Source organism: Eptesicus fuscus, chromosome 6, assembly GCF_027574615.1.
Source record: "Eptesicus fuscus isolate TK198812 chromosome 6, DD_ASM_mEF_20220401, whole genome shotgun sequence".
In the NCBI taxonomy this organism is placed as follows: domain Eukaryota; kingdom Metazoa; phylum Chordata; class Mammalia; order Chiroptera; family Vespertilionidae; genus Eptesicus; species Eptesicus fuscus.
In genome coordinates this window covers 75,562,700-75,584,872 of record NC_072478.1, presented here as the reverse complement: position 1 = coordinate 75,584,872, position 22,173 = coordinate 75,562,700, and the positions used below count along the sequence as shown (strand labels likewise).

General features: G+C 48.4%; 1 protein-coding gene across 7 annotated transcripts in view; it reads left to right on the top strand.

Annotated features, from left to right (window-relative positions):
- The window catches only part of LOC103286545 (core histone macro-H2A.1), a 109,594-nt gene that overhangs the window by 56,690 nt on the left and 30,731 nt on the right, over positions 1 to 22,173 (top strand). For all 7 annotated transcript variants that reach the window (XM_054717867.1, XM_008142112.3, XM_008142121.3 and 4 more), the window contains exons 3-4: positions 11,048 to 11,154; positions 11,582 to 11,779. In XM_054717867.1, the coding sequence (XP_054573842.1) occupies positions 11,048 to 11,154; positions 11,582 to 11,779 (305 nt within the window). The remainder of the gene's footprint in view (positions 1 to 11,047; positions 11,155 to 11,581; positions 11,780 to 22,173) is intronic.

Sequence of the window (22,173 nt, the reverse complement as noted above, 5' to 3'; positions counted from 1 at the left end):
GCCCCTACCTCCCCCAGCACCCAGTTTCCTCTGTCACCTTGAGACTGAGGTCAAGCTTGCCTGGATCTTGGGCCATCATGGGGCTGCTTTAGTCTGGGATGACACTGCCTGCCATGGTTCAGAGTGTTCTAATACGTGAAACCAGGCCAGATGCCTCGGAGGATCTTCCTGCACTTCCCTCCTTCATCACTGCCTGAATGCTGTGATGTCTGGTTCACTTGTTTAGAGATTCTTCTGAATGACCTATTTGTGAAAGAGTTACCAAGCTCTGACCATGTGCAAGGTGCCAAGCCGATGTTGGGAGTCAAAAGAATCATTGTTGATTCCAACAGATTTGTATTCAGTGTCTGTGCTGGGCCAGACATGTCAGAGGCCATATGAGTGACCCCAGGGCTGGGGCTGCACTTTCTCCACCCCTCCCTCACCACTCTGTACTCAGCTCCTGCACGAGGACTGACCTTCCACAGCTGCTCAGTGAATAAATAGTCTTTTACTGAAGAACTAGTGACCCGGTGCATGAAATCCGTGCACATTAAAAGGGGATTAATTAGAGGAAATAATTTAATGCTATTTGCCCATTCTCTATAATAGAAGTGCCAGAGATGAAAGGAAATTAGTAAAATGTATATGAAAACCTTCCTCCTGGCAGAGTCTGGGGCTCACCACGGGACCCAGAGTCAAGTCCCCGTCCACCCACATGCACCTCAAAATTGCATGAGACCCAGACCCGGCCAGCCCCCCCACATTGGGCTAGATCCAGACCTGGCCAGTCCCACCCTTGGCAAGCCCTGCCGGGCCGGGGGCATAGCCTCAGGTACTCTGGCCTTGGCGCCAGGATGGGGGGCATGGCCTGAGGTCCCCCAGCCCAGACTGGGGCGGGGGGCGTGCCTTGAGGTCCTCTGTCAAGCCCCGCCAGGTGGGGGACATGGCCTGAGATCCCCTGTCAAGCCCCACCAGGCGGGGGGGGGGGGGGGGGGCGCAGCCTCAGGTCCCCCGGCCTAGCACCGGGAGGGGGGCGCAGCCTCAAGTCCCCTGTCAAGTCCCACCACAGGGGGGTGCAGCCTCAGGTCCCCCATCAAGCCCCACTGGGCAGGGGCATGGCCTGAGTTCCCCCGACCCAGCACTGGGGGTGCACCTTGAGGTCCCCGGTCAAGCCCTGCTGGGTGGGGGGCACGGCCTGAGGTCCCCTGTCAAGCCCAGCCAGGCAGGAGGGCACAACCTCAGGTCCCCTGGCCCAGTGCTGGGGCTGGGGGTGTGGCCTGAGGTCTCCTGTCAAGCCCCACCGGGCAGGGGGTGCGGTCTGAGGTCCCCAGGCCTGGTGCCAGGGTGGGTGGTGCGGCCTAAAGTCCCCTGTCAAGACTCACCTGGAGGGGGGCATAGCCTGAGGTCCCCTAGCCCAGCACCAGGAGGGGAAGGGCACCTTGAGGTCCCCTGTCAAGCCCTGCCAGGTGGGGGGTGCGGCCTGAGGTCCCCTGGCCTGGCGCTGGGGCATAGGGAGCAGCCTGAGGTCCCCTGTCAAGCCCTGCTGGGTGGGGGGGTGCAGCCTGAGGTCCCCTGTCAAGCCCCATGGGGGCGGGGGAGGGCGTAGCCTCAGGTCCCTGCTGATTGCTCATTAAGGCTCCATATGGGAACTTGGCCTCAGCTGTGGGTGCAGCCATCTTTGTGACAGAGTGATGGTCAATTTGCATATTTCTTCTTTATTGTCTTTTATTGAAGAATAAGATCAGTTAGAGGAGGATGAGTTTCAGGAGGAGGAGTGTTGCTAATATTAGGAAATTGATGAGAGTGAGGGCTGAATCAGACCCTGGATTTTTTAATGAAGTGTAATTAGGATTAACACCAGGGCAGAGTGGGCCAGACCTGCCTGAGGAGAGGCAAGTGGAAGGGCAGCATTGGTGGCAAACAGGATGGTGTTGGAAGTGCCACAAGAGCCACTGAGCATGTCTCAGCTATACTTTGGGAAGCAGAGGCCAGGAGCCGCCCACCTGATTAAAATAACAATACCCTGAAGTCCCTCTGTGATGGCCATCAAGAATGGCTTTAAAAGAACTAACTTACTGAGAGGAGAAGGAAATGGATCTTCTCTCCCAATATTTTCCTGGATAAAATATCAGCAACTAATAAAACATTTATAGTTCTCTAGCTTTCTTTCCCTGCCCGAAAGGGCTTCTATGTCTGTCTAGTCAACCCATAATAAAATATGAAAGTAAAAAGCCACAAACCCAAAGGGCATTAATGACAGCTAGGCTCCCTCCACCTCCCTGTCTCTACCCACCACCTCTTCTGGTTCTGGTGGCCAAGAAGATGACAAAAACTTTCCTCAGATTTGCCAGGCTGCTCAGCCAGCCTATAGCTCAGACTCCGGCTCCCACCTTTTCCCCCTCCCTCCTTTTCTTCCTTCATTTCCCACCCCACCTTCCTCATTTTTAAGCAAGTGCCTTCCCTTTAGTGGCCAGAAACCGTGTGTTTCCTGGCACTTCAGAGGCTGGCAATGACACCTGACACTGAGGGGTCCTTCCTGGGATTGACAACACTCCCATTTGTCTAGATGGAGACATTTGTCGAATGGCCTCTATATGAGACATTTGTAAATGTCCACTTTCTAGAAGGAAGCTCATTCCCTGCCAGAGCTCACATTTCTTGCTTGGAGGAACCATTAGGAAATCCAGGGCCTCTGGAAAAGTCTAATCCATCGGCTTCCCTGGCCATCGATAATCCTGATAGATGCTCCCTGTGGTAACTGAGGTCGCCTTTGGTTAACATTTATCTGCTGCCTCTTTAAAGCTGGATATTGACTGCTGAAAGTCAGTATCTGCTGTTCATTCAGAAAATGAGGGTACTTAACTTGAGCAGCATTGTGGGTTTTTTTTTGCTTCCCACCTCCACCCCAGGTCCTGACAGTCTCTATTCCAGATTCAGGTTGTGGCTTATAATTGTGACAGTGCTTTGAGGGCTAGGCCAGTGGTCGGCAAACTCATTAGTCAACAGAGCCAAATATCAACAGTACTACGATTGAAATTTCTTTTGAGAGCCAAATTTTTTAAACTTAAACTTCTTCTAACGCCACTTCTTCAAAATAGACTTGCCCAGGCCGTGGTATTTTGTGGAAAAGCCACACTCAAGGGGCCAAAGAGCCGCATGTGGCTCGAGAGCCGCAGTTTGCCGACCACGGGGCTAGGCAAAGCAGAACAGTTTAACAAAAGGTCTGCCATCTCTTGAGCACTTACCCTGTGCCAGGCACTGGCCGAGTGCTTTACTTTTGGTAACTCACTGAACCCTCAAACCAACTATTTTGTTTAGGAGGAAATTGAGGTTATGAGAGTTTCAAGAACATCTCTAGGGTCACTCAGAACAGTAACCCATCTCTCAAAGAGCATTTCCTGCAGGCTTTCTACTGGAGCTGACACCTTAGCAGTTAGAAGGAGAGAACTGCGACTCAGGTTCACTCAGCCCACTTTGCATCTCCCTTATCTTCAGTGGACCTCTCAAGAGGATGGCATATGCCTAGTCTCCAAGCCAGTCTCCTGTCCAAGATGGAGCTGCAGCCTGGCTGAGGAGGCCATATATTCCTAAGAGTGCAGGCCCTGAGGGCCCCAGAGGATCACCAAAGGGCACATGATATGACCGGTAAAGGCTGGAGACAATCTGGCCTGGCGTGGGCAAAGAGGACAGGGGCCTCTGTTCTGCAGGGATGGGCCTGGAAGGACAAGTAGTTACTGACAGAAAGGAGGAAAGTCAAGGGCTAACAGGAATGAGATGGGTATGAGCATAGGAGGGGTGATGGCTGTTGGAGTGACGTGTGCTGGCTGTAGGGAAGAGGCAGTCTCATCAGTATTGGAAGTGCTGCTATAGTGAGGGCCCAGGAGGAAAGCACTCATGGTCAGAGGTGGCCTGAGGGCTGCCATCAGGAGCCACAGAGGGCAGTGCCCAGTGAGGTGTTGAGGGGTTGTATCGCTCAGTAGTACTGAAGGTAGACTGCAGGGCCAGAAGCTTTTTGCCTGATGTCCCTTCGTTGTTCTTTTAGTGAGGGGAAGGTGAAATTCTGGGTGACAGAGCTTAGGCTAATCCTTAGAAAAGTGGCCCTCAGCATCGGAATGCGCTTGGGCAGACAAGGCCGGGCTGGGCTGGTACGGATGACCCCAGGAGTGGCAGCCCCTTGGGGACCTCTCTGACTATAAAACACTCAGATTATTCTAAAAACAATCACCCATGAGAATAACCTAAAAAATCTTCATACACTTAGAGTCTTTTTTAGAGAAGCAGGATTAAGCAGACTGGGACAGGTGTCAGGGCAGGAGGGGGCTTGTGATAATGGAGTTGAGAAGGCCAGTGAGGTGGAATGTAACATAGCTGCCTCTTCTCATTTACACTGTGTTTTCATTTCACATTTGGAAGAAATAAACTGTGCACCAGATAAACTCAAACAGCACACAAGAGAGTAGAGCAAAATGTCCCCTCTGATTTAGTCCCCAATCCACTTCCAGGAGGCAAAGCATTGCACGTCCCAGTGAATGTGTGTGTCAGTGTGCATGACAGGCATTGCCTCTGCTCACTACACCATGGCAGCCCACCACAGAAGCCTCTGTTCTGTAACTTGTTTCCCCCTTAAACATCCATCTGGGAAATGGCACCATGTCAGGGCTCTTTAAGTGAGTTCCTCTTTACATTACACTCTTCAAATCATTTCATTTCAACAGACATCTCTGATTGTTCACCCCTTCCTGAGATGAATGAAGAACAAATGGCTATGATTTTCCATATCAAAACAAATATTCCTATTAACCATTTCCTTGTCTTTCAATTTAGAGACCTTGAGAGCAAGTGACTCATGGGGCAGAGGGCCCTGCCCAGCTGTTAGCCAGGCCCTAGATTGGAACAGGTTTCTCCAATCCAGGCATCTCCTCCTTCCACCTTCCTTCCTGGGACCTTGACTTGTGCTGTCTCAGCGGCTGGCTTTGGTCCTGCCCCTGCCATAGCATACTTTGCTGGGTTAGACAAAAGCCCCAGACCACATCCCATAGCAGAGACTGCCCGTGGGGCCACCCTGGGTGCTGCATTCTATCAAGGCAAGTCTGGCAGCACTGAGGTTAATCAGGTTCAAGTGCATTTTTCAAGCACATGTAAACTGTTAAGTGTAACAGCAGAGTAAACTATTGGGGGAGGAAACACCAGGTTTTCTATGTTGCTTTTCCTCTGCTTGGCTGTCATGCACATCCATCTATCTATCCATCCAGCCAGCCATTTATTTATTATTTTTTTAATCCTCCCCCAAGGATTTCTTCCCCCATTGATTTTTAGAGAGAGTGAAACGGAGGGAGGGAGGGAAAGACAGAGAGAGATTGATTGATTGGCTGCCTCCCGCATGCCCCTGATCTGGGATCAAACCTGCCATACATTCCTGGTATGTGCCCCAACCAGGAATCAAACCCAAAACCTTTTTGGTGCACAGGACAATGCTCCAACCAACTGAGCCACTGGCTGGGGCCAGCCAGCCAGTTGGCCATTTATTTTGATAAAGGAAACTGGGGAAAATCTAGTTTTCTTCCCCTAGAAATCAGCCTGCTATACTTTTTAAAAGATCAGGTGTCCTTGTAGCCTCAATTATAGTAGCTTACATGTACCCATTGTTCTCAGCAAGTAACTTGGCAACTCATTAATCCACACAAACCTATAGATAACCTCAGTTATCATCCCCCATCTATAGAGTGGGAAACCAAGGCTCAGGTATGTCTTGACGCGTCTCACAGCTTAGTGCAGAAGCTGGGATGTATACCGAGAAGACCCCAGCTCTAACCACAGTGTGCTGGTGGCTCCTGCCCTTCACCAAAGACAGACCGAGGAGGTGGCTGACATAGAGACTCTTGAGATTTGGGAATGATCATAATATCTCTTTGTTAATGTGTATAATGCAATATATTTTTTTTACTTTGAAATATGAAAAACAATTAGCTGACTTTAGAAACTCCCCAATGAAGCTGTGTTTCTGTCTTATTGGGAGAATTTGTGGGGAAGGTGAGAGACTGGACAGATGCTGCCACCTGGACCCTTAGACCCCCCGGCCCTTATGAGGGGCCTGTGACGTGGGCTTAACAGCAGGACAAGTTTGTGTCAGATTTGGAACATCTGCAGAAAAGCAACAGAATGACTCATTCTTATAAAATACCTTATACTCTGCACAGAAAACACCACCTTCAATTACTTCTGTAGGTTTTATTTTCTCTGTGGAATCCCTGGTTCCTTTTGAGGCTCCTGGGATAGGCAGATCTGGAGAGCTTTGCTGTGGCCACAAGGGAGGCCCTGGAGCTCTGGGTCGATGGCTCAGCAGGTTTCAGACTCTGCCACTCACCTCCTGAAAAGGTGGGATGTAAGCCAATGGACTCTGGGCCGTGGAGGGAATTGGAGGAAACTGGTGCAGTCAGGGTGCAGGAAACCCTAAGCAGCACTCTCCAATTGGGGTTGATGGGTTAAGGCCTTCAGGGATGGAATAAAACAGTTCTGAGCTCAGTGAACTGCTGATGGAAGCCTGGTGACTGGGAAGAAATGACAATGAACAGATTCCTTTGTCATGTTGTTGGCTTTGTAGCAAATATCTGTTTTCTCCTTGGGATTACGTGAACATTGGCTTTTCTTTGATTTCTGGTTGTTGTTCTCAATATTTCTTTTGTTAGAGGAGATGCTTCAAACTGCTCTGTAGAAGCCCCCAAACTCTGCTTTGCAAGGCTTGTGTTCAGAGTTTGGCGCAGCCTCCACACATCACCTGTTAGCTGTTAGGAGTCTAATTCTGCAAACCATGACTTCATCTCCCTAAAGAAAGATAGACAGAATGCTTCAATCCAGCAGATATGGTTCAGTTCAAGATGTTTGGAGAGGGGGGGAAAAAAAAGACTCTAAGCCTTTGGTCTCTGGGTGAACTTGGAAAGTAGACCTGTCAAAGGTATTCATGTTCAGACAGCTGGTCTGTAGCTGGAAAGGCTGCCAGATAATTCTGTTATTCAAGGCTGGGAGAATTTTGTCAAGTGGCCTTAAAATGATCGTGCTCAGTGAGGCTGGGGCAAGTTGGGCCCAAAGGTGCCTCTGCATTGCTTGCTGCTCTGAGGAGAGAATAAGGTCCAGGCCAGCACAAAGGCTGTAGAGTGGGAGCCAGAGCTGCTTGGGTGTCTTGAAAACTAGATCTTCAAACAAATAAACAAAAGATCTTTAAAAAATAGCACATGAGCTGGCTGGTGATGTTCATTCAGCATGTCCCCTTTGTAGTGTTTATAATTAGGGAGCCTTACCACACTTAGGGTTATCTCCAGAGTTGACCCCAAGTGCTTTGGGCCCCAAACTAGAGTTGGTCAGTGGTAACAAAATGAAACTGTCACTGGCTAGGCAGACTTGACTTGAGGGGTGGAGAACCTGGTAAGGGGACTGTTTCTTCTCCTAACTGCTCTTTCCAGTTCCCTCCCGTGGTTTCTTATGGATTCCATTTGTTGTGGTTACAGCCCCCAGAGCTGTGGCTCCTGATAACTCCCTCCAAGAGAGGGTGCAAGCACTGAGCTCTGGTAACTGTGGAGAAAAGGATTTGCATCTGTAGATCTGGTGTTCTCTTTCTCAGAATTTCTTTCTTCTTGAACCAGCAGAGTTAATTTTTTTTTTTTTTTAGAATTTCCCAGAACCTTCCAAACCACGGGCTGCATCAAGGGCAGGGAACCTTCCCCTGTGGGAAGGTGTGGGGTCCATTCAACTGATGCTGATTCTGCCCTAGCCCAGGAGGAGGCAGCCAGTGTGTGTAGTGGCAGGCATCCCCATGGCTCAGGGTACAGTGGCAGGAATCCATGCCTAGCTGAGCTGGGCTCCCATGATTTAGCTTTTCTATCATTTGCAAAGCCCAGATCACTTATTAGGAAGGAAACCTAATCAGGAAATCTCCTGGTGGTTCACACCCTGCCCCAATTCCTCAGCAGCGGGCACCCTCTCCTTCCCGAACATGCCCTGGAGGGCAGATGGGACCTGTTCCATCTTGTCCAGTTGCTGTCATTTTACACCTCCCCTCTCCCCTGCAGCAGGCAGCCTTCTCTTAGCCAGGAAAGCCCTTTGTGACTGGGCTTCTGCAGTCAGACTGAGGACAAAAGGATGGGTTTACTGAATACTTGGCCAGGGGAATATGTGCCCTGGATTCCTACTTTTGTTATCAGATTTCTCCCCCTTCTTCCTTGGCTGTTGTAAAATGCCCAGCCCTCTGTGAGCTGCAGTATAGGGGTGGGGCAGGGCACCCACTTCTCATAAAAGGTGTGTCTCCCAGGTGCTGTTTTTTGTGTCCCTTGATGAAGGGGTTACTATGGTAACTGTTCCTCTGGCAAACAGGCAGGAGTAAATGGAAGATAAGGCTTTTGCTCAATTCTAGCTGGGGTGTGGATTTCTGCCCCTCTTTGTTGTCCCCACTTGATACAGCTTCCCTCCCGCCCACAGGGCTGAGTTCAAAGGTGAGCTGGAGTTTTGCAAAAAGGATGGAGTCCTGGATATTCTGGTTCCTTGGTGAAGAAGGCAACAGAATGACACCCCTGCCTAGCTCTTTCTAAGGAGCCCAAACACTCCTCATTCCACTGCAAACACCTCCCCCAGGCCCTCCATGCCACCTCATTGTCACTCTCAGGTGGATCTAGTCTGGCATCACAGAATCCATTGCTTAATTAGCAGTAAGTGAGCCCAGTCCTTGCAATTTCCCAAGTATGGAAGCTCAGGCCATTGGAAGTTTCATTCACAGTGTGAGAGTTCCTGGGGGAAAGAAGCTCATGGAAGTCAAGGGGAATTCCTGGAGAATTGACCTTCAGATTTCTCAGCCATTGGTGCTACTTATAAGTCACTCCATTGCTTTATTTCTCTGTTATATACAGCCTGTCCCCTACCCAAATCAGACCCTTCCCACCCTCAGGGCTTTGCATTCATCACCTCCATCTTCCCTGCACCAAGAGAGCAGCACTGCCAAAAATAAAAAAACCACATCCCTCCCCCCACCCTCCCCCCACAACGGCCTCTGTGCCTTCTCTTGGGGAGAGCCTTTCACTAACCTCCAGGCAGGAAGAGGAACCAGGCCCCCTCCACTTTCCTGAGAAACCGCAATTTCCAACGATCTTCTTGCCAAAGGGATGGGCTTAGGGCACCACTGTGAGTGCTTCTTTCTTTCTTTCTTTCTTTCTCTCTTTCTTTCTCTCTTTCTTTCTTTCTTTCTTTCTTTCTTTCTTTCTTTCTTTCTTTCTTTCTCTCTCTTTCTCTCTCTCTCTCTTTCTCTCTCTCTCTCTCTCTCTCTCTCTCCAGGTAAAGACTTCTTAGCACACTATGGGGAAAAGGTTGTAATCCACCTGCCTCCTGTATATTCTGGGTCTGAAGACACTGATGGCCTGTGCTTCCCTGTGTCCTTGGAAAGTGGGGGCAGGCTGGGGAGGGGAAGGGATGGTGGAGGCCAGGAAGCCAGCCAAGTGGGCTATGGCTCCATGCTGCAGCTGCCCCTCTTCGGCCCTCCTGCTGCACGGGCTCCAGCCCAGCAACAGCTGTGACCAGCTCTCCTTCCTGTGCCCTTACTCTTAGGGTCTGTGCTCAGGTCAGACTCCTGCTTTGGCTCCCTCCCAGGCCGTAGTCAGGGCAATAGCACTGTAGACGTGCCACCTCCTCCAGGAACATGGGAGAACAAAGGGCAAGCTGGGCTGGCCAGGAAGGCAGTTGTGCATTCATGGCACCTGAGGCCTAAAGTCATTTAGGCTTCCCAAGCACACTTCTCCATTTAGCCAAGATAGGTCCATCTGCGCTGGGCATTAGCACTCTTTAAAAAAATATATATATATATTTTTTATTGATTTCAGAGAGGAAGGGGAGAGGGGGAGAGAGAGAGAGAAACATCAGTGATGAGAGAAAATCATTGATTGGCTGCCTCCTGCACGCCCCTTACCAGGGATCGAGCCCACAATCCAGGCATGTGCCCTTGACCAGAATCAAACCTGGGACCCTTCAGTCCACAGACAGATGCTCTCTCCACTGAGCCAAACCAGCTAGGGCTGGCCATTAGCACTCTTGATGGCCTCTGTTTTAAAGTTGTGCTAATCATTGATTTCACCAGCAATAAAAGCATTTTTTCCTTTGTTTGTTGCCTGAGAGACACTTTTTGTCATGCTGAGGTATCAGCATGAAAGGTTTATCAGGTGGAAAACTGAAGTTTGGTTTGACAACAGAGACCTTGTTTCTTTCTTTCTTTTTTTTTTTTTTTTTGTGAACAACTTGGTCGGGAACTGAATTGTTCAAGATGGGAGACATTTGAGAACAAAGGTTTGACAGTATTTTTATGATGTTGACTTTATGTAAAGAGCCCAGTCATCTTCCAGTTTTGAATCTGAGTGTGCAGGCGGTCAACATCAACTCCATTGACAGACTTACTAAGCACCTGTAAAATGCCACCGCCCCCCTGAAGCCCTGAAACCCATGCAGTTCACTTTTAGGGACCACACCATTGGCTTATCAGGGTTGATCTTGGTGACATCTGAATGCTGACTGCAGGCAGCTCTGTTCTGGCAAATAAGTTCAGATCTCAGCTCTACCACTTCTTACTGAGTGACCTTTGACCAGTCACTTCTCCTCTGTAAGCCTCTGTCTTCACCTCCGAAACAGGGTTGGACCAGGGGTTGATTCAACACTTCTGTGACTTAGCTCAAAGTGTGCCAGGCAGACTGCCTGCATCTTCCCACCTCAGGGTAGCTGCTTCGTGAACTGATACCTGTGTTCATTCCCAGCTCCGTGAGTGGGGGTAAGGAGGATGCATGTGAGCCTCTGATGCTCAAACACCGTGGTCGGCAAACTGCGGCTCTTTGGCCCCTTGAGTGTGGCTCTTCCACAAAATACTACGGCCTGGGCGAGTCTATTTTGAAGCAGTGGCGTTATAAGAAGTTTAAGTTTAAAAAATTTGGCTCTCAAAAGAAATTTCAATCGTTGTACTGTTGATATTTGGCTCTGTTGATTAATGAGTTTGCCGACCACTGCTCTAACACAACCATGTGCTTTTCCTCTCTGTTCCTTACAGCGGAGATTCTGGAGCTGGCTGGCAACGCGGCCAGGGACAACAAGAAGGGACGGGTCACACCCCGGCACATCCTGCTGGCCGTGGCCAATGATGAAGAACTAAATCAGGTACGGGGCTCTCCTAGCCAGCCTACCCCAGACACCTGAGCAGCCAGTCATACTGCCTGAGAGACAGAGCTGTCTGTGCAGAGGGAGGTTGGCATGTTGCTGGCTTTCAAAGGTGTGGACTGCATTTTGGACTGTTAGCAGCTTCCCTGCCCACCTTGGATGTTTTTTCCCGAAGGCCTTATTTGGGAGTGGGGGGCAGAGATGAAACAAGGTATTTGGCTCTCAAATGAATCCCCCTCTCCTAGTGAGGGACTCTGAGGACTTGTTCCCTGTGTAGTGAGCCAGGTCCCGTCAGCATCCTTGTAGATGCCATGGAGGGAGGAACTCTACCAACCAAAACTGAAAGCATGGATGGCAGGGCTGACTTCTTGAAGGTCGGGGGCAGGCTGGTCTAGCTCACCATCTGCTACTTTGGTTTTCCTGCAAGCTGCTAAAAGGAGTCACCATAGCCAGTGGTGGGGTGTTACCAAACATCCACCCAGAGTTGCTAGCGAAGAAACGAGGATCCAAAGGGAAGTTGGAAGCCATCATCACGCCACCCCCAGCCAAAAAGGCCAAGTCTCCATCCCAGAAGAAGCCAGTGTCAAAGAAAGCTGGAGGCAAGAAAGGGGCCCGGAAATCCAAGGTATGTGATTTGGCAGGGGCGTGTGGGGTAGGGCAGGGCAGTGCAGATAGGTGGTTGTCAGGAGAGCCCCCTTCCTGCTGAGCGCTCATCCCTCCAATGGGGTGCAGCTCTACAGAGGAACATGTGGGAACTGGTTACAGAGGGGCTAGTCCTGCTCAAGCAGCCAGAGTCTGGACACAGTTGGGGGACTGGATTCCTGCAGGCAAGGAGTATGTGAGGTGGGTCCCGGGAAGATCAGGATGGAAGGACCTCATGCTTGGTCTTTCAGGGGGATGCCCATGCCTGTGGGAAGTGACCTGTGTGTACAGGATCTTCCTGGTGCTTAGACAGCTACCATTGAGTCCTGCCCGAGGTGCCAGCTGCCCACTTGCTCCTGATACTCTCAGAACTGATGTTGCATTGCCATGGCTACTTGTCCTACTCTGAGCATGTTCCAGCAGGGACAGTCCAGACAGTTTGCTTTTTAGAATGATTGCCTCGTTAAGGAGTAAAACAGACACATTATTCAGGCCCTCCTGCTAGACCCAACTTGGACTGAGACTAGGTCCTGGGTGCTGATCATTTTGTGGTGAGCGAAATCCCCTCATTAGTGTGTTCCTTTGTCACTGGGCCCTGCCTCTCAGCAGTTGTCACAATTGGTTTGAGACCCAACAAATGAGGCGCAGTGCAGTTAAAGCTCTGTCTTTAATAAATGGAATTTTAAGGCTGTGCTACCCTGTGGTGCTGCCCATGAGTCATCCTTCTCCAGCCATACTGGAGGAAATTACCTCTGGCAGAAGGTGACCTACCTGTTTTGTAAGACCCTCAATAAGAACTCCTTGGAAATGACTCTTGGGTTCTGATGCAGTGTAAGGACATTTTTCCTACCGAGCCCACACCTCTCACCAGAGAGATGGTGAGGTCACCTCCTAGGATGGGCTCCAGGGGCCCTGACCCAGAGCCACAATCCTGCATGTCCCCTCCTCTGACCTGTCCAAAGATTAGGTCCCTGGCCCGTCTGTGCCACAGGCAGATTGGCTTTCACCACCTGGGGGCACCTTTCTGACCTCTAACCTCCCATCCACACACTTTATGTAGTTGAGGTGAAGAGGCTGTATTTTTAGTACCTCCTTCTGGGTGCAAACAAATGCTTTCCTGAAGACATCAGAATCTAAATTCTTCTTTCCAACAGACCACCCACCCCATCCCTCCCACCCCCATCTTACCCCACCCGGCTCTGAATCTCTCCCAGCTCTTTGAGAGAGAAACTTAGTATTGAAGAGCATCCTGTAAGTTTATTTCCAGACGCTTGCACCTAGCTCACAAGTCCTGGAGAAGGCTTAGAGTCAGGGGGGAATTCACACAATGCTTCATTCTCATTCCTGCTAACTATAAATTTAGCAGATTGAACATTTTCTTTTCCCCCTTTCACATTTGCAGCTGGACCGGGGTGAGGGGGTGAGGGTAGAGCAAGATGGGGAAAGAGAGGAGAAAAGCACCTGTGTAACCCTTTTTAATTAATTATTAATTGATTAGTTATTTTTTAAATCCTCACCCGAGGATATGCTTATTGATTTTAGAGAGATGGAAGAGAGAGAGAGAGAGAGAGAGAGAGAGAGAGAGAGAGAGAGAGAGAGAGAGAAACAGAAACATGGATGTGAGAGAGAACATTGATTGGTTGCCTTCTATATGTGCCCCAACTGGGGATCGAACCCACAACCTAGGAATGTGCCCTAACTGGGAATGAAACCTGCAACCTTTTGATGTATGGGACCATGTTCCAACCAACTGAGCCACACTGGCCAGGGCTGTACGACCCTTTTTAAATGTTAAAAAAGAAGACGAAGCTGCCAAATCCATCATCTCTTGATAATGGGCCCCAGGGAGCTGAGGACCAGCAGGGCAGAACTGCATCCTTCAGCCTAGCCATCATCAGGCTGTGGCCAGAGCCATGGCCCTTGTTCCTGCAGGCCTGCTGGTCGTTGATGTTTGAGCCTCTCCGACTCCAGTGTGTCTGGCATCAGTGGGCTGAACCTTGCTATCTGTCATCCTGATTCCTCCCTGGTAGTTTTGCCAATGACTTTCTGAACTTTCCAATTGACCAAACACTAAGAAGGTTTTTTCTTTCTTTTTGGAAATATAGCGGTGTGTGTGTGTGTGTGTGTGTGTGTGTGTGTGTGTGTGTGTGTCTTTAGCTCCTAGTAGCTATATTTGGAACTCAGTGTTTCTAATAACCATATGCCAATAATCACTCGAACACTCCACTTTTCCCTTGATTACAAAAGCAGGAAATCTGTTATGGTGGTCTGTTTTTCTTCCATACAATAAAACACATTGTCTGCTTACTGTACGAATATTTGGCTAACATTAAACCCTGGGGGAAGCTGAAATTGGAACTGTGAACAGCTAATTTTCAAAACATTTGTTTAATGTAAATTGTGGTGTCAGCTCCCAGAAACAGCGGAGAACCCTGCAACTCCAGGTTTAAGTGGAATGTTCTGAAAATAACCTTTCCAGAGACAGGCAGAGAAAGCCTTAGTAACATGCTAAAGTACTTGCAGTGAAAGGGAGTTGGTATTTTTCAAATGTCAACACTTGAATTCCAAATCATAATTTTCTCCCCAATTCTGTATAATTGGATGTTTTTTAAAGTCTCCAGTTGTGACAGCTGAGTCAGCTATGGTGGAAATAGAGAATAGAGAAGGCAATAGAACCCACCAGGGCTAGGAGTCTGGAGCCTTGGAACTGCCTAGGGCTTCTCCTTTCTACTTGGGTGGCCTCAGGCAAGTCTGTGACTCAGTTTACACCCCCTCCAATAAAATGATGGGGTCCATCCCAGACTTAAAATTTAGTGACTCAATGAATATTTGCACAATGTATTTTTGACTAGGTAATATGTGTAAGAATTGGGATGGTGCAAAAGTATGCAGTAATAGAATCTCAATCCCACCAGTCCCCCCACATGCCCCCAGATGTGTCTCTGTAATTAGTCTTTATGTACCTTTTTACAAAGTCTATGCACATAAGAGCATATCTATCTATCTATCTATCTATCTATATAAAAGCCCAAGTGACCGTTATGACGGAACTACTGGAACGACCGGTTGACCAGTCTCTATGATGCACACTGACCACCAGAGGGCAGATACTCAATGCAGGAGCTGCCCCCTGGTAGTCAGTGTGCTCCCGTGGCCCCTTCCTCCGGCCAGCCAGCCCCCATCGCCCCCTGGTGGTAAACCATTTGTAGAGACCTGCTTCTGGGTCGTGGTTTCGTACATAGCAGAGCGGCTCCCTCCCTGTGATCTATTGAAAGTCAGCCCTGGACACAAGGGTTTGTCTCACTCCCGTCCTCTCCCTTCCTTGGGGACCTCCCGCCCCCCATGTGGGGGCGGTGCAGTGGCGAGGGAAGGAGGAGGATGGGAGGCGGGGAACTGCGCGGTGGTGGGATGCCAAGGGTTGAGGCGGCATCCAGCATCCATTCCTTCTGTGCCCGGCCCAGCAACTGTTGCCTCCTCTCCCAACCCTGCCAAGGCCTTTGGGTCCAGGCTGGGATGGGGAACAGGGAGGGGGTGGGTGGTGGCAAACGCGGCCCCTTTCCCAGGGGGGTCGAGGGTTGGCTCCCTCCCCCATTCCTCCCCTCTGCCAGCCAACCTCCCGTGGTCCCGTCCACCACCACCCCCCCCCCCGCCACCGCCCCTCCCCCTCTCCCCCCCTGCACGAATTCGTTCACCAGGCCTCTAGTAGATATTTAAAGTCTTCCCCCTCCTACCTACCTTTAACTATAACTATAACTAACTATAACTATAAGTATCTATATAATCTTGTTACCCACTGTTTAGGCAGTATTACTTAGTGGTTAAGGGTGTAAGGGTGCCAGCTTACCTGGCTGTATATTCCAATTCTGTCATTTTCTGGCTGTGTGATCTTGGGAAGTGATTTGACCTCTCTGGAATCAGTTCCCTCATCTGTAAAATGGGAGATTGGGAGGTTTAAAAGAGAATTCATGTAAGTGCTTATAGCATTGTGGCACAAATTTTAGCCGCTGTTGTTATTAACTTGGCAGTGCTTTCATATTGGTGCATGTAGAGCTGCTTTAGTATTTCATGTATGATTCTAGTTACTTATATAGTATGCAAGACCAGTGTACCCAGATCTCTATGAATGGACTTCCTGTTTGTTTCTAGCGTTCATTCTGACATACAGTAGCACAGTGATCATCACTGTATGTGGGTCTCTGTGCTCAAGTGCAAGAGTATCTGTAGGATAACATCCTCAAGGTGAACTTGCTGACATAGATTGTATTATTATTTTTTTTTTAACTTCAATGGCAATTGCTCATATATAGAGCATTTTATCCCATTAAGAAATTTCAAAAGCTATCTCATTCTTTCAACTTTTAACACTGGGCTGTTAAAGAAGATGTATGCATGTGATCGATATTGATCAAGTCTGCATGTGCTTGTTACTGTTCTCAGTAGCAGTGAATGAAAGGCCCTTGCCCTCCCTCCATGTTCAGTGAGCTTTGGTCTAGTGAGAGGGGCAGAGTCATTATAAAAGGTTGGGGGAGACAGAGCAGGTGCAAGGACAAAAATAAAGTGGAGCGATGTCATGGGCAATGTAATTTTACCTAGTGGTCAGGTGAGCCCTCTCTGGTAAGGTGACACTTGAATGGAGACCTGACGGATTAAGGTATCGAGAATTCAGGTGACTGGAAAGAAAGCTCCTAGCAGAGGAACAGCAAGTGGGCCCTGAGGTGGGAGCATGCCTGTCTTCTCCCAGAGAGAACTTGACAGAATCTGCATTTGGGGTCCCTGACATGTCTATAATAGATGCCTTTTGCAGTCAGAGAAGCCCCAGATCCTTCTAAGATAAGGTTACAAATGCATCAAATACCAAAGATTCAAAGGAAACCATTTAAAAAAAGAAATAATGTGTTTTTCCTTGTGATGAGAAGAACTCTTAGGATCTACTCTCTTAACAACTTTCAAATATATCATACAGCAATGTTAACTATAGTCATCATGTTCTACATTATATCCCTAGTTATTTTATAACCAGAGATTGTACCTTTTGACCAACTTCATGCAATTCTTCGCCCAACCCTTCACCTCTGGTAACCACAAATCTGATTTCTTTTTCTATATGTTTGGTTTGTTTTTTTAAGATTCCACATATAAGTGAAACCATACACTATTTGTCTTTCTCTGACTTATTGCACTTAGCATAATGCCCTCGAGCTATCTATGTTGTCACAAATGGCAGGATTTCCTTCATTTTTATGGCTGAACTAGAGGCCCAGTGCACAAATTCATGCACATTGAAAGGAAATTAATTAGAAGAAATATTTTAATATTGTTTTTCACCCTTTCTCTATAATAGAAGTGTCAACTGAATCTGTGATCAACAATGACAGATTGAAACACATGCGTGCGATTGGCACACCAGTGAGAGCTTTATGTGTATCGCACATGCGCCAGTAAACTTAGCCTTTTATAGACATTGAATAAACTTGCTTAATTAGACCTGCTTTCTGATGTAGCTAAACTTTTTCCAGCCCAGTGAAGTATCCCAACTTCTCTTTCAGGTAATTGTCAGCAACACAGCAGTAAATACCAACACAAAGCAGATTATTATTGTAGATCATGCAGGGAGAACAAAGAGTAAAATATTTAACTGCAGCAGTGTTTGATGATATTCTGCACAGTGAAAACCTGAAGTCATTTTCAAGGTCCACCATTTCTTCTTTTCAGTCAGGTCAAGTTTCTAAGTTTTCTAAATCTCCATTTTCCAGCGAATGAAAAGAAAATAGGATTCCACCGAGTCTCTTATCTACCTACTTCAGGACTTCTGTGAGGATCAAATGAGATGAGGCATGGGAAAATGCTTCACAGACATTTGATTAAAGTGTGAAATGTTTGCACCTGGCTATAAAGCAAGTCGTGTTCCTGGGCTGGAGAAACTGCAAGGAGGCTAGTCGTCACTAGGGAGAGGAAGCCGGGTGTTGCTACAGGACGTCATTACCTGGTGCCCACAGCCACCACAGGCTGGGCTGTGGGCTGCATTTTGTGCCATGGGATCTCAGCAGTGATTTGGTGGGCTGTCACTCCAGCATGGTGGTAGGGCCTGTGTCCCACTTGGGGGAAGCCGAGTGTTGCTTTGTGTGCCCCAGGTCTGCAGTGCCATTTCTCTGTGCGCTTCATGGCAGTTGCTGCATTGAGCGTCTTCCCCCTGGTGGTCAGTGAGTGTCATAGCAACCAGTCAATGGTCAGACATTTAGCATATTAGCCTTTTTTTTACAATATATTTTTTTATTGATTTAAAAGAGGAAGCGAGAGAGAAATAGAAATATCAATGATGAGAGAGAATCATTGATTGGCTGCCTCCTGCATGACCTCCACTGGGAATCTAGCCTGCAACCCAGGCACGTGCCCTTGACCAGAATTGAACCCGGGACCCTTCAGTCCACAGGCCGAAACTCTTATCCACTAAGCCAAACTGGCTAGGGCCATATTAGCCTTTTATAGCTATACTAGAGGCCCGGTGCACGAAATTCATGCATGGGGGGAGGGGTGTCCCTCAGCCCAGCCTGCACCCTCTCCAATCTGGGACCCCTCGAAGGATGTCCTGCTGCTGGTTTACAGGGATTGGGCCTAAACCGGCAGTTAGACAACCCTCTCACAATCTGGGACTACTGGCTCCTAACCGCTCACCTGCCTGCCTGCCTGCCTGATTGCCCCTAACCACTCTGCCTGCCAGCCTGCTTGCCCCCAACTGCCAGCCTGCTCACCCCCAAATGCCCCCCCCCCCGCCAGCCTGATCACCCCCAACTGCCCCCTGTGCCAGTGTGCTCGTCCCCAACTTCCTCCCCTGCCGGCCTGCTCACCCCCAACTGCCCTCCCTGCTGGCCTGCTCGTCCCCACCTTTTCTCCCCACTGGCCTGCTCGCCCCCAACTGCCCCTCTGCTGGCCTACTCACTCCAAACTGTCCCCCTCCACTGTCCTGATCACCTCCAACTGACCCCCACTGATGGGGTGAGGGGCTGAGGGCTGTTTTCAGGCTGGCCACACCCCCTTCAGGGTGGGGGTCCCCACTGGGTTGCCTGGCCAGCCTGGGTGAGGGGCTGATGGCTGTTTGCAGGCTGGCCAACTCCCCCAGTGGGGACCCTCACCCCATGGGAGTGTGGCCAGCCTGGGTGAGGAGCTGAGGGCTGTTTTCAGGCTGGCCACACCCCACAGCGATCCAGGCTCCCAGCCCCTCCTTTTTTTTCTTTTCTTTCTTTTTTTTCAGTGCCTCCTTGAGCGGAGGCCAGGGCCGGCTGGAAGCAGGTATCTGGGATTTATTTATCTTCTATAATTGAAATTTTGTAGCCTTGAGTAGAGGCCAGGGCCAGCCAGGGCAGGCAGAAAGCTTGGCTTCCTCCATCGCCAGGGGCAACCCAAGCCTCCTGCTCGCTCCAGCTCCGTGGCTGTGGCCATCTTTGTTGGGTTAATTTGCATACTCGTTCCTGATTGGCTGGTGGGCATGGCTGGTGGGTGTAGTAGAGGTACAGTCAATTTGCATGTTTCTCTTTTATTAGTGTAGACTAGTGGCCCGGTGCATGAAATTCGTGCACATTAAAAGGGGATTAATTAGAGGAAATATTTTAATATTGCTATTTGCCCTTTCTCTATAATAGAAGTGTCAGAGATGAAAGAAAATTAGTAAAATATATATGAAAATCTCCCTCCTGTCAGAGTTTGGGGCACGCTGCAGGACCTAGAGTCAAGTCCCCGCCCACTACCCGCATGCACTTCAAAAACACAGGAGACCCAGACCTGGCCTGCCCCACCGCAGTCAAGCCCCTCTGGGTGGGGGGTGCAGCCTTAGGTTCCCCAGCCCGGCGCCAGACGGGGGGACACAGTCTCAGGTCCCCCATCAAGCCCCGCTGGGTGGGGGCCATGGCCTGAGGTCCCCTGGCCTGGCACTGGGGGCATGGCCTAAGGTCCCCTGTCAAGCCCCGCTGGGTGAGGGGCATGGCCTTAGGTCACCATCAAGCCCCACAGGGTGGGGGGCACAGCCTAAGGTCCCTTGCCCCAGCCAGGCGCCATGCAGCCTGAGGTCCCTGCTGTTCAGTTGTGACGTTATGGCGTCCCAGATAATTTGCATATTCCTCTATTATATATATATATATACATATATATATACATACATACACATACACATACACACACACACACACACACATACATACACACACCTAAGCAACCGTCTGATTGGTAGCTATGACACACAATGACCACCAGGGGGCAGACACTCAATGCAGGAGCTGCTGAGCTGTGGTGACGCATCCAGAACCAGAGAGAGAGGAGGGAGCCTGATTCCAGGGTGCATCACCCAAGAACCGCCCTCTTGCAATCTGGGACCCCTCGGGGGATGTTGGAGAGCCAGTTTCAGCTCAATCCCCGCAGGCCAGGCCGAGGGACCCCACCGGTGCATGAATCCGTGCACCAGGCCTCTAGTATATAGATAATATTTCATTGTGTATGTGTGTATATATATATACCACAACTTTATTTTTGTGTACAGCATGAGGAAAGAGGAGAATCATGGGGGTCTGAACAATTTTGAGGACCCCATTTAAATAAAATACAAATTATAAGTATAAAATAAATACAGGGCCTTAGATATTATCTGCACAACTTATTAAAGGGCCTTTGTTATATTCATAGTAAATTCAATTCTGCAAGGGTGTATATTTTCTTTTTTTGTCTTGCTCTATCACTTAACATTGTGTTTGAGAGACTGATCTAGGTCAGTGGTCGGCAAACTCATTAGTCAACAGAGCCAAATATCAACAGTACAACGATTGAAATTTCTTTTGAGAGCCAAATTTTTTAAACTTAAACTTCTTCTAATGCCACTTCTTCAAAATAGACTCACCCGGGCCGTGGTATTTTGTGGAAGAGCCACACTCAAGGGGCCAAAGAGCCGCATGTGGCTCACGAGCTGCAGTTTGCCGACCACAGGGTTAGCCTATGGCCCCTTTCGTCCACATTAGTGTCCTTTCTTTTCAGCTTAAAGAAGTACCATTAACATTTCTTGTAAGGCTGATTTAGTAGTGAACTCCTTCATGTCCCCTTCAGTTTTGAAGGACAACTTTGTTGGGTGGTAGATTATTCATGGCCGGAAGTGTTTTGTTTTTATTTTTGTTTTTTTACTTTCAGCACTTTGAATATATTATGCCACTCTCTTCAGGCCTGCTGTTTCTGCTTAAAAACCTGCTTATACCCTTATATTCCCTTATATGTAAAAAGTTGTTTTTCTCTTATTGTTTTTAAGATTCTCTCCTTGTATTTCACTTTTCCTATCTTAACTAAAGTGTGTGTCTGTGTGGGTTTGTTTGGCTTGATCTTATTTGCAATTCTCTGGGCTTCCTGGCAGGATTTTCTTCTTTTTTTATGGCACACACACACACACACACACACACACACACACACACATATATATATATATATATATATATATATATATATATATATATATATATATATACAGGAATGGGCAAAAGTAGGGTTTTTCCCTTGCCATTGTGACATTTCTTTTAAGATAATAAAGCAACTGTAATAATCATAACCTGCATGTCTTTCAGTATGAACAATTGTAAACCTACTTATGCCTATTCCTGTATATACTGCTGAAAATCATCAGTATTATCACAGATTAAGCCTTATAATCTGCCTGCATAGACAGCTGCTGACTTCTCTCAGGACACATGGAAGCTCTCAGGCTCTCCTCCTCCCATAAAACCAACTCTAATGCCCAGACCTGAAATTCTGTTAGTTAGGGCTTTTCACCTCTTAAAATCCAAGTGTCCTTGGGCAGAAGTGCTAAATCCTTATCTACCTATCAAGTGCATCCCACTTCTCAGTGTTTACTGAGCACTTTCTGTATGTCTGGTATTCACTTGATAGAAGAAGTGAATTGAATACAAGTGATTTTCAAACGTTTTGGTTGCATACCTCCTTAAATAGTTTTGAAAATCATTGTATCTCACATATTCAAAATTGACAGCTAGCCCTGACTGGTTTGGCTCAGTGGATAGAGCATCGGCCTGCGGACTGAAGGGTCCCAGGTTCAATTCCGGTCAAGGGCATGTACCTTGGTTGCAGGCACATCCCCAGTAGGAAGTGTGCAGGAGGCAGCTGATCGATGATTCTCTCTCATCGATGTTTACAACTCTCTATCCCTCTCCTTTTCTCTCTGTGAAAAATCAATAAAATATATTTTTAAAAAATTGACAGCTCAACTTTTCATAATAAATATCTGCAAAGGGTATAATTTTAGATATATAATAAAATTGACATTTAAAAAAAAAACTGTTTCATCACTCATTTAAGTGTATCCAAAGAAAGCTAAATAGCTGTGATGGTTTGAGC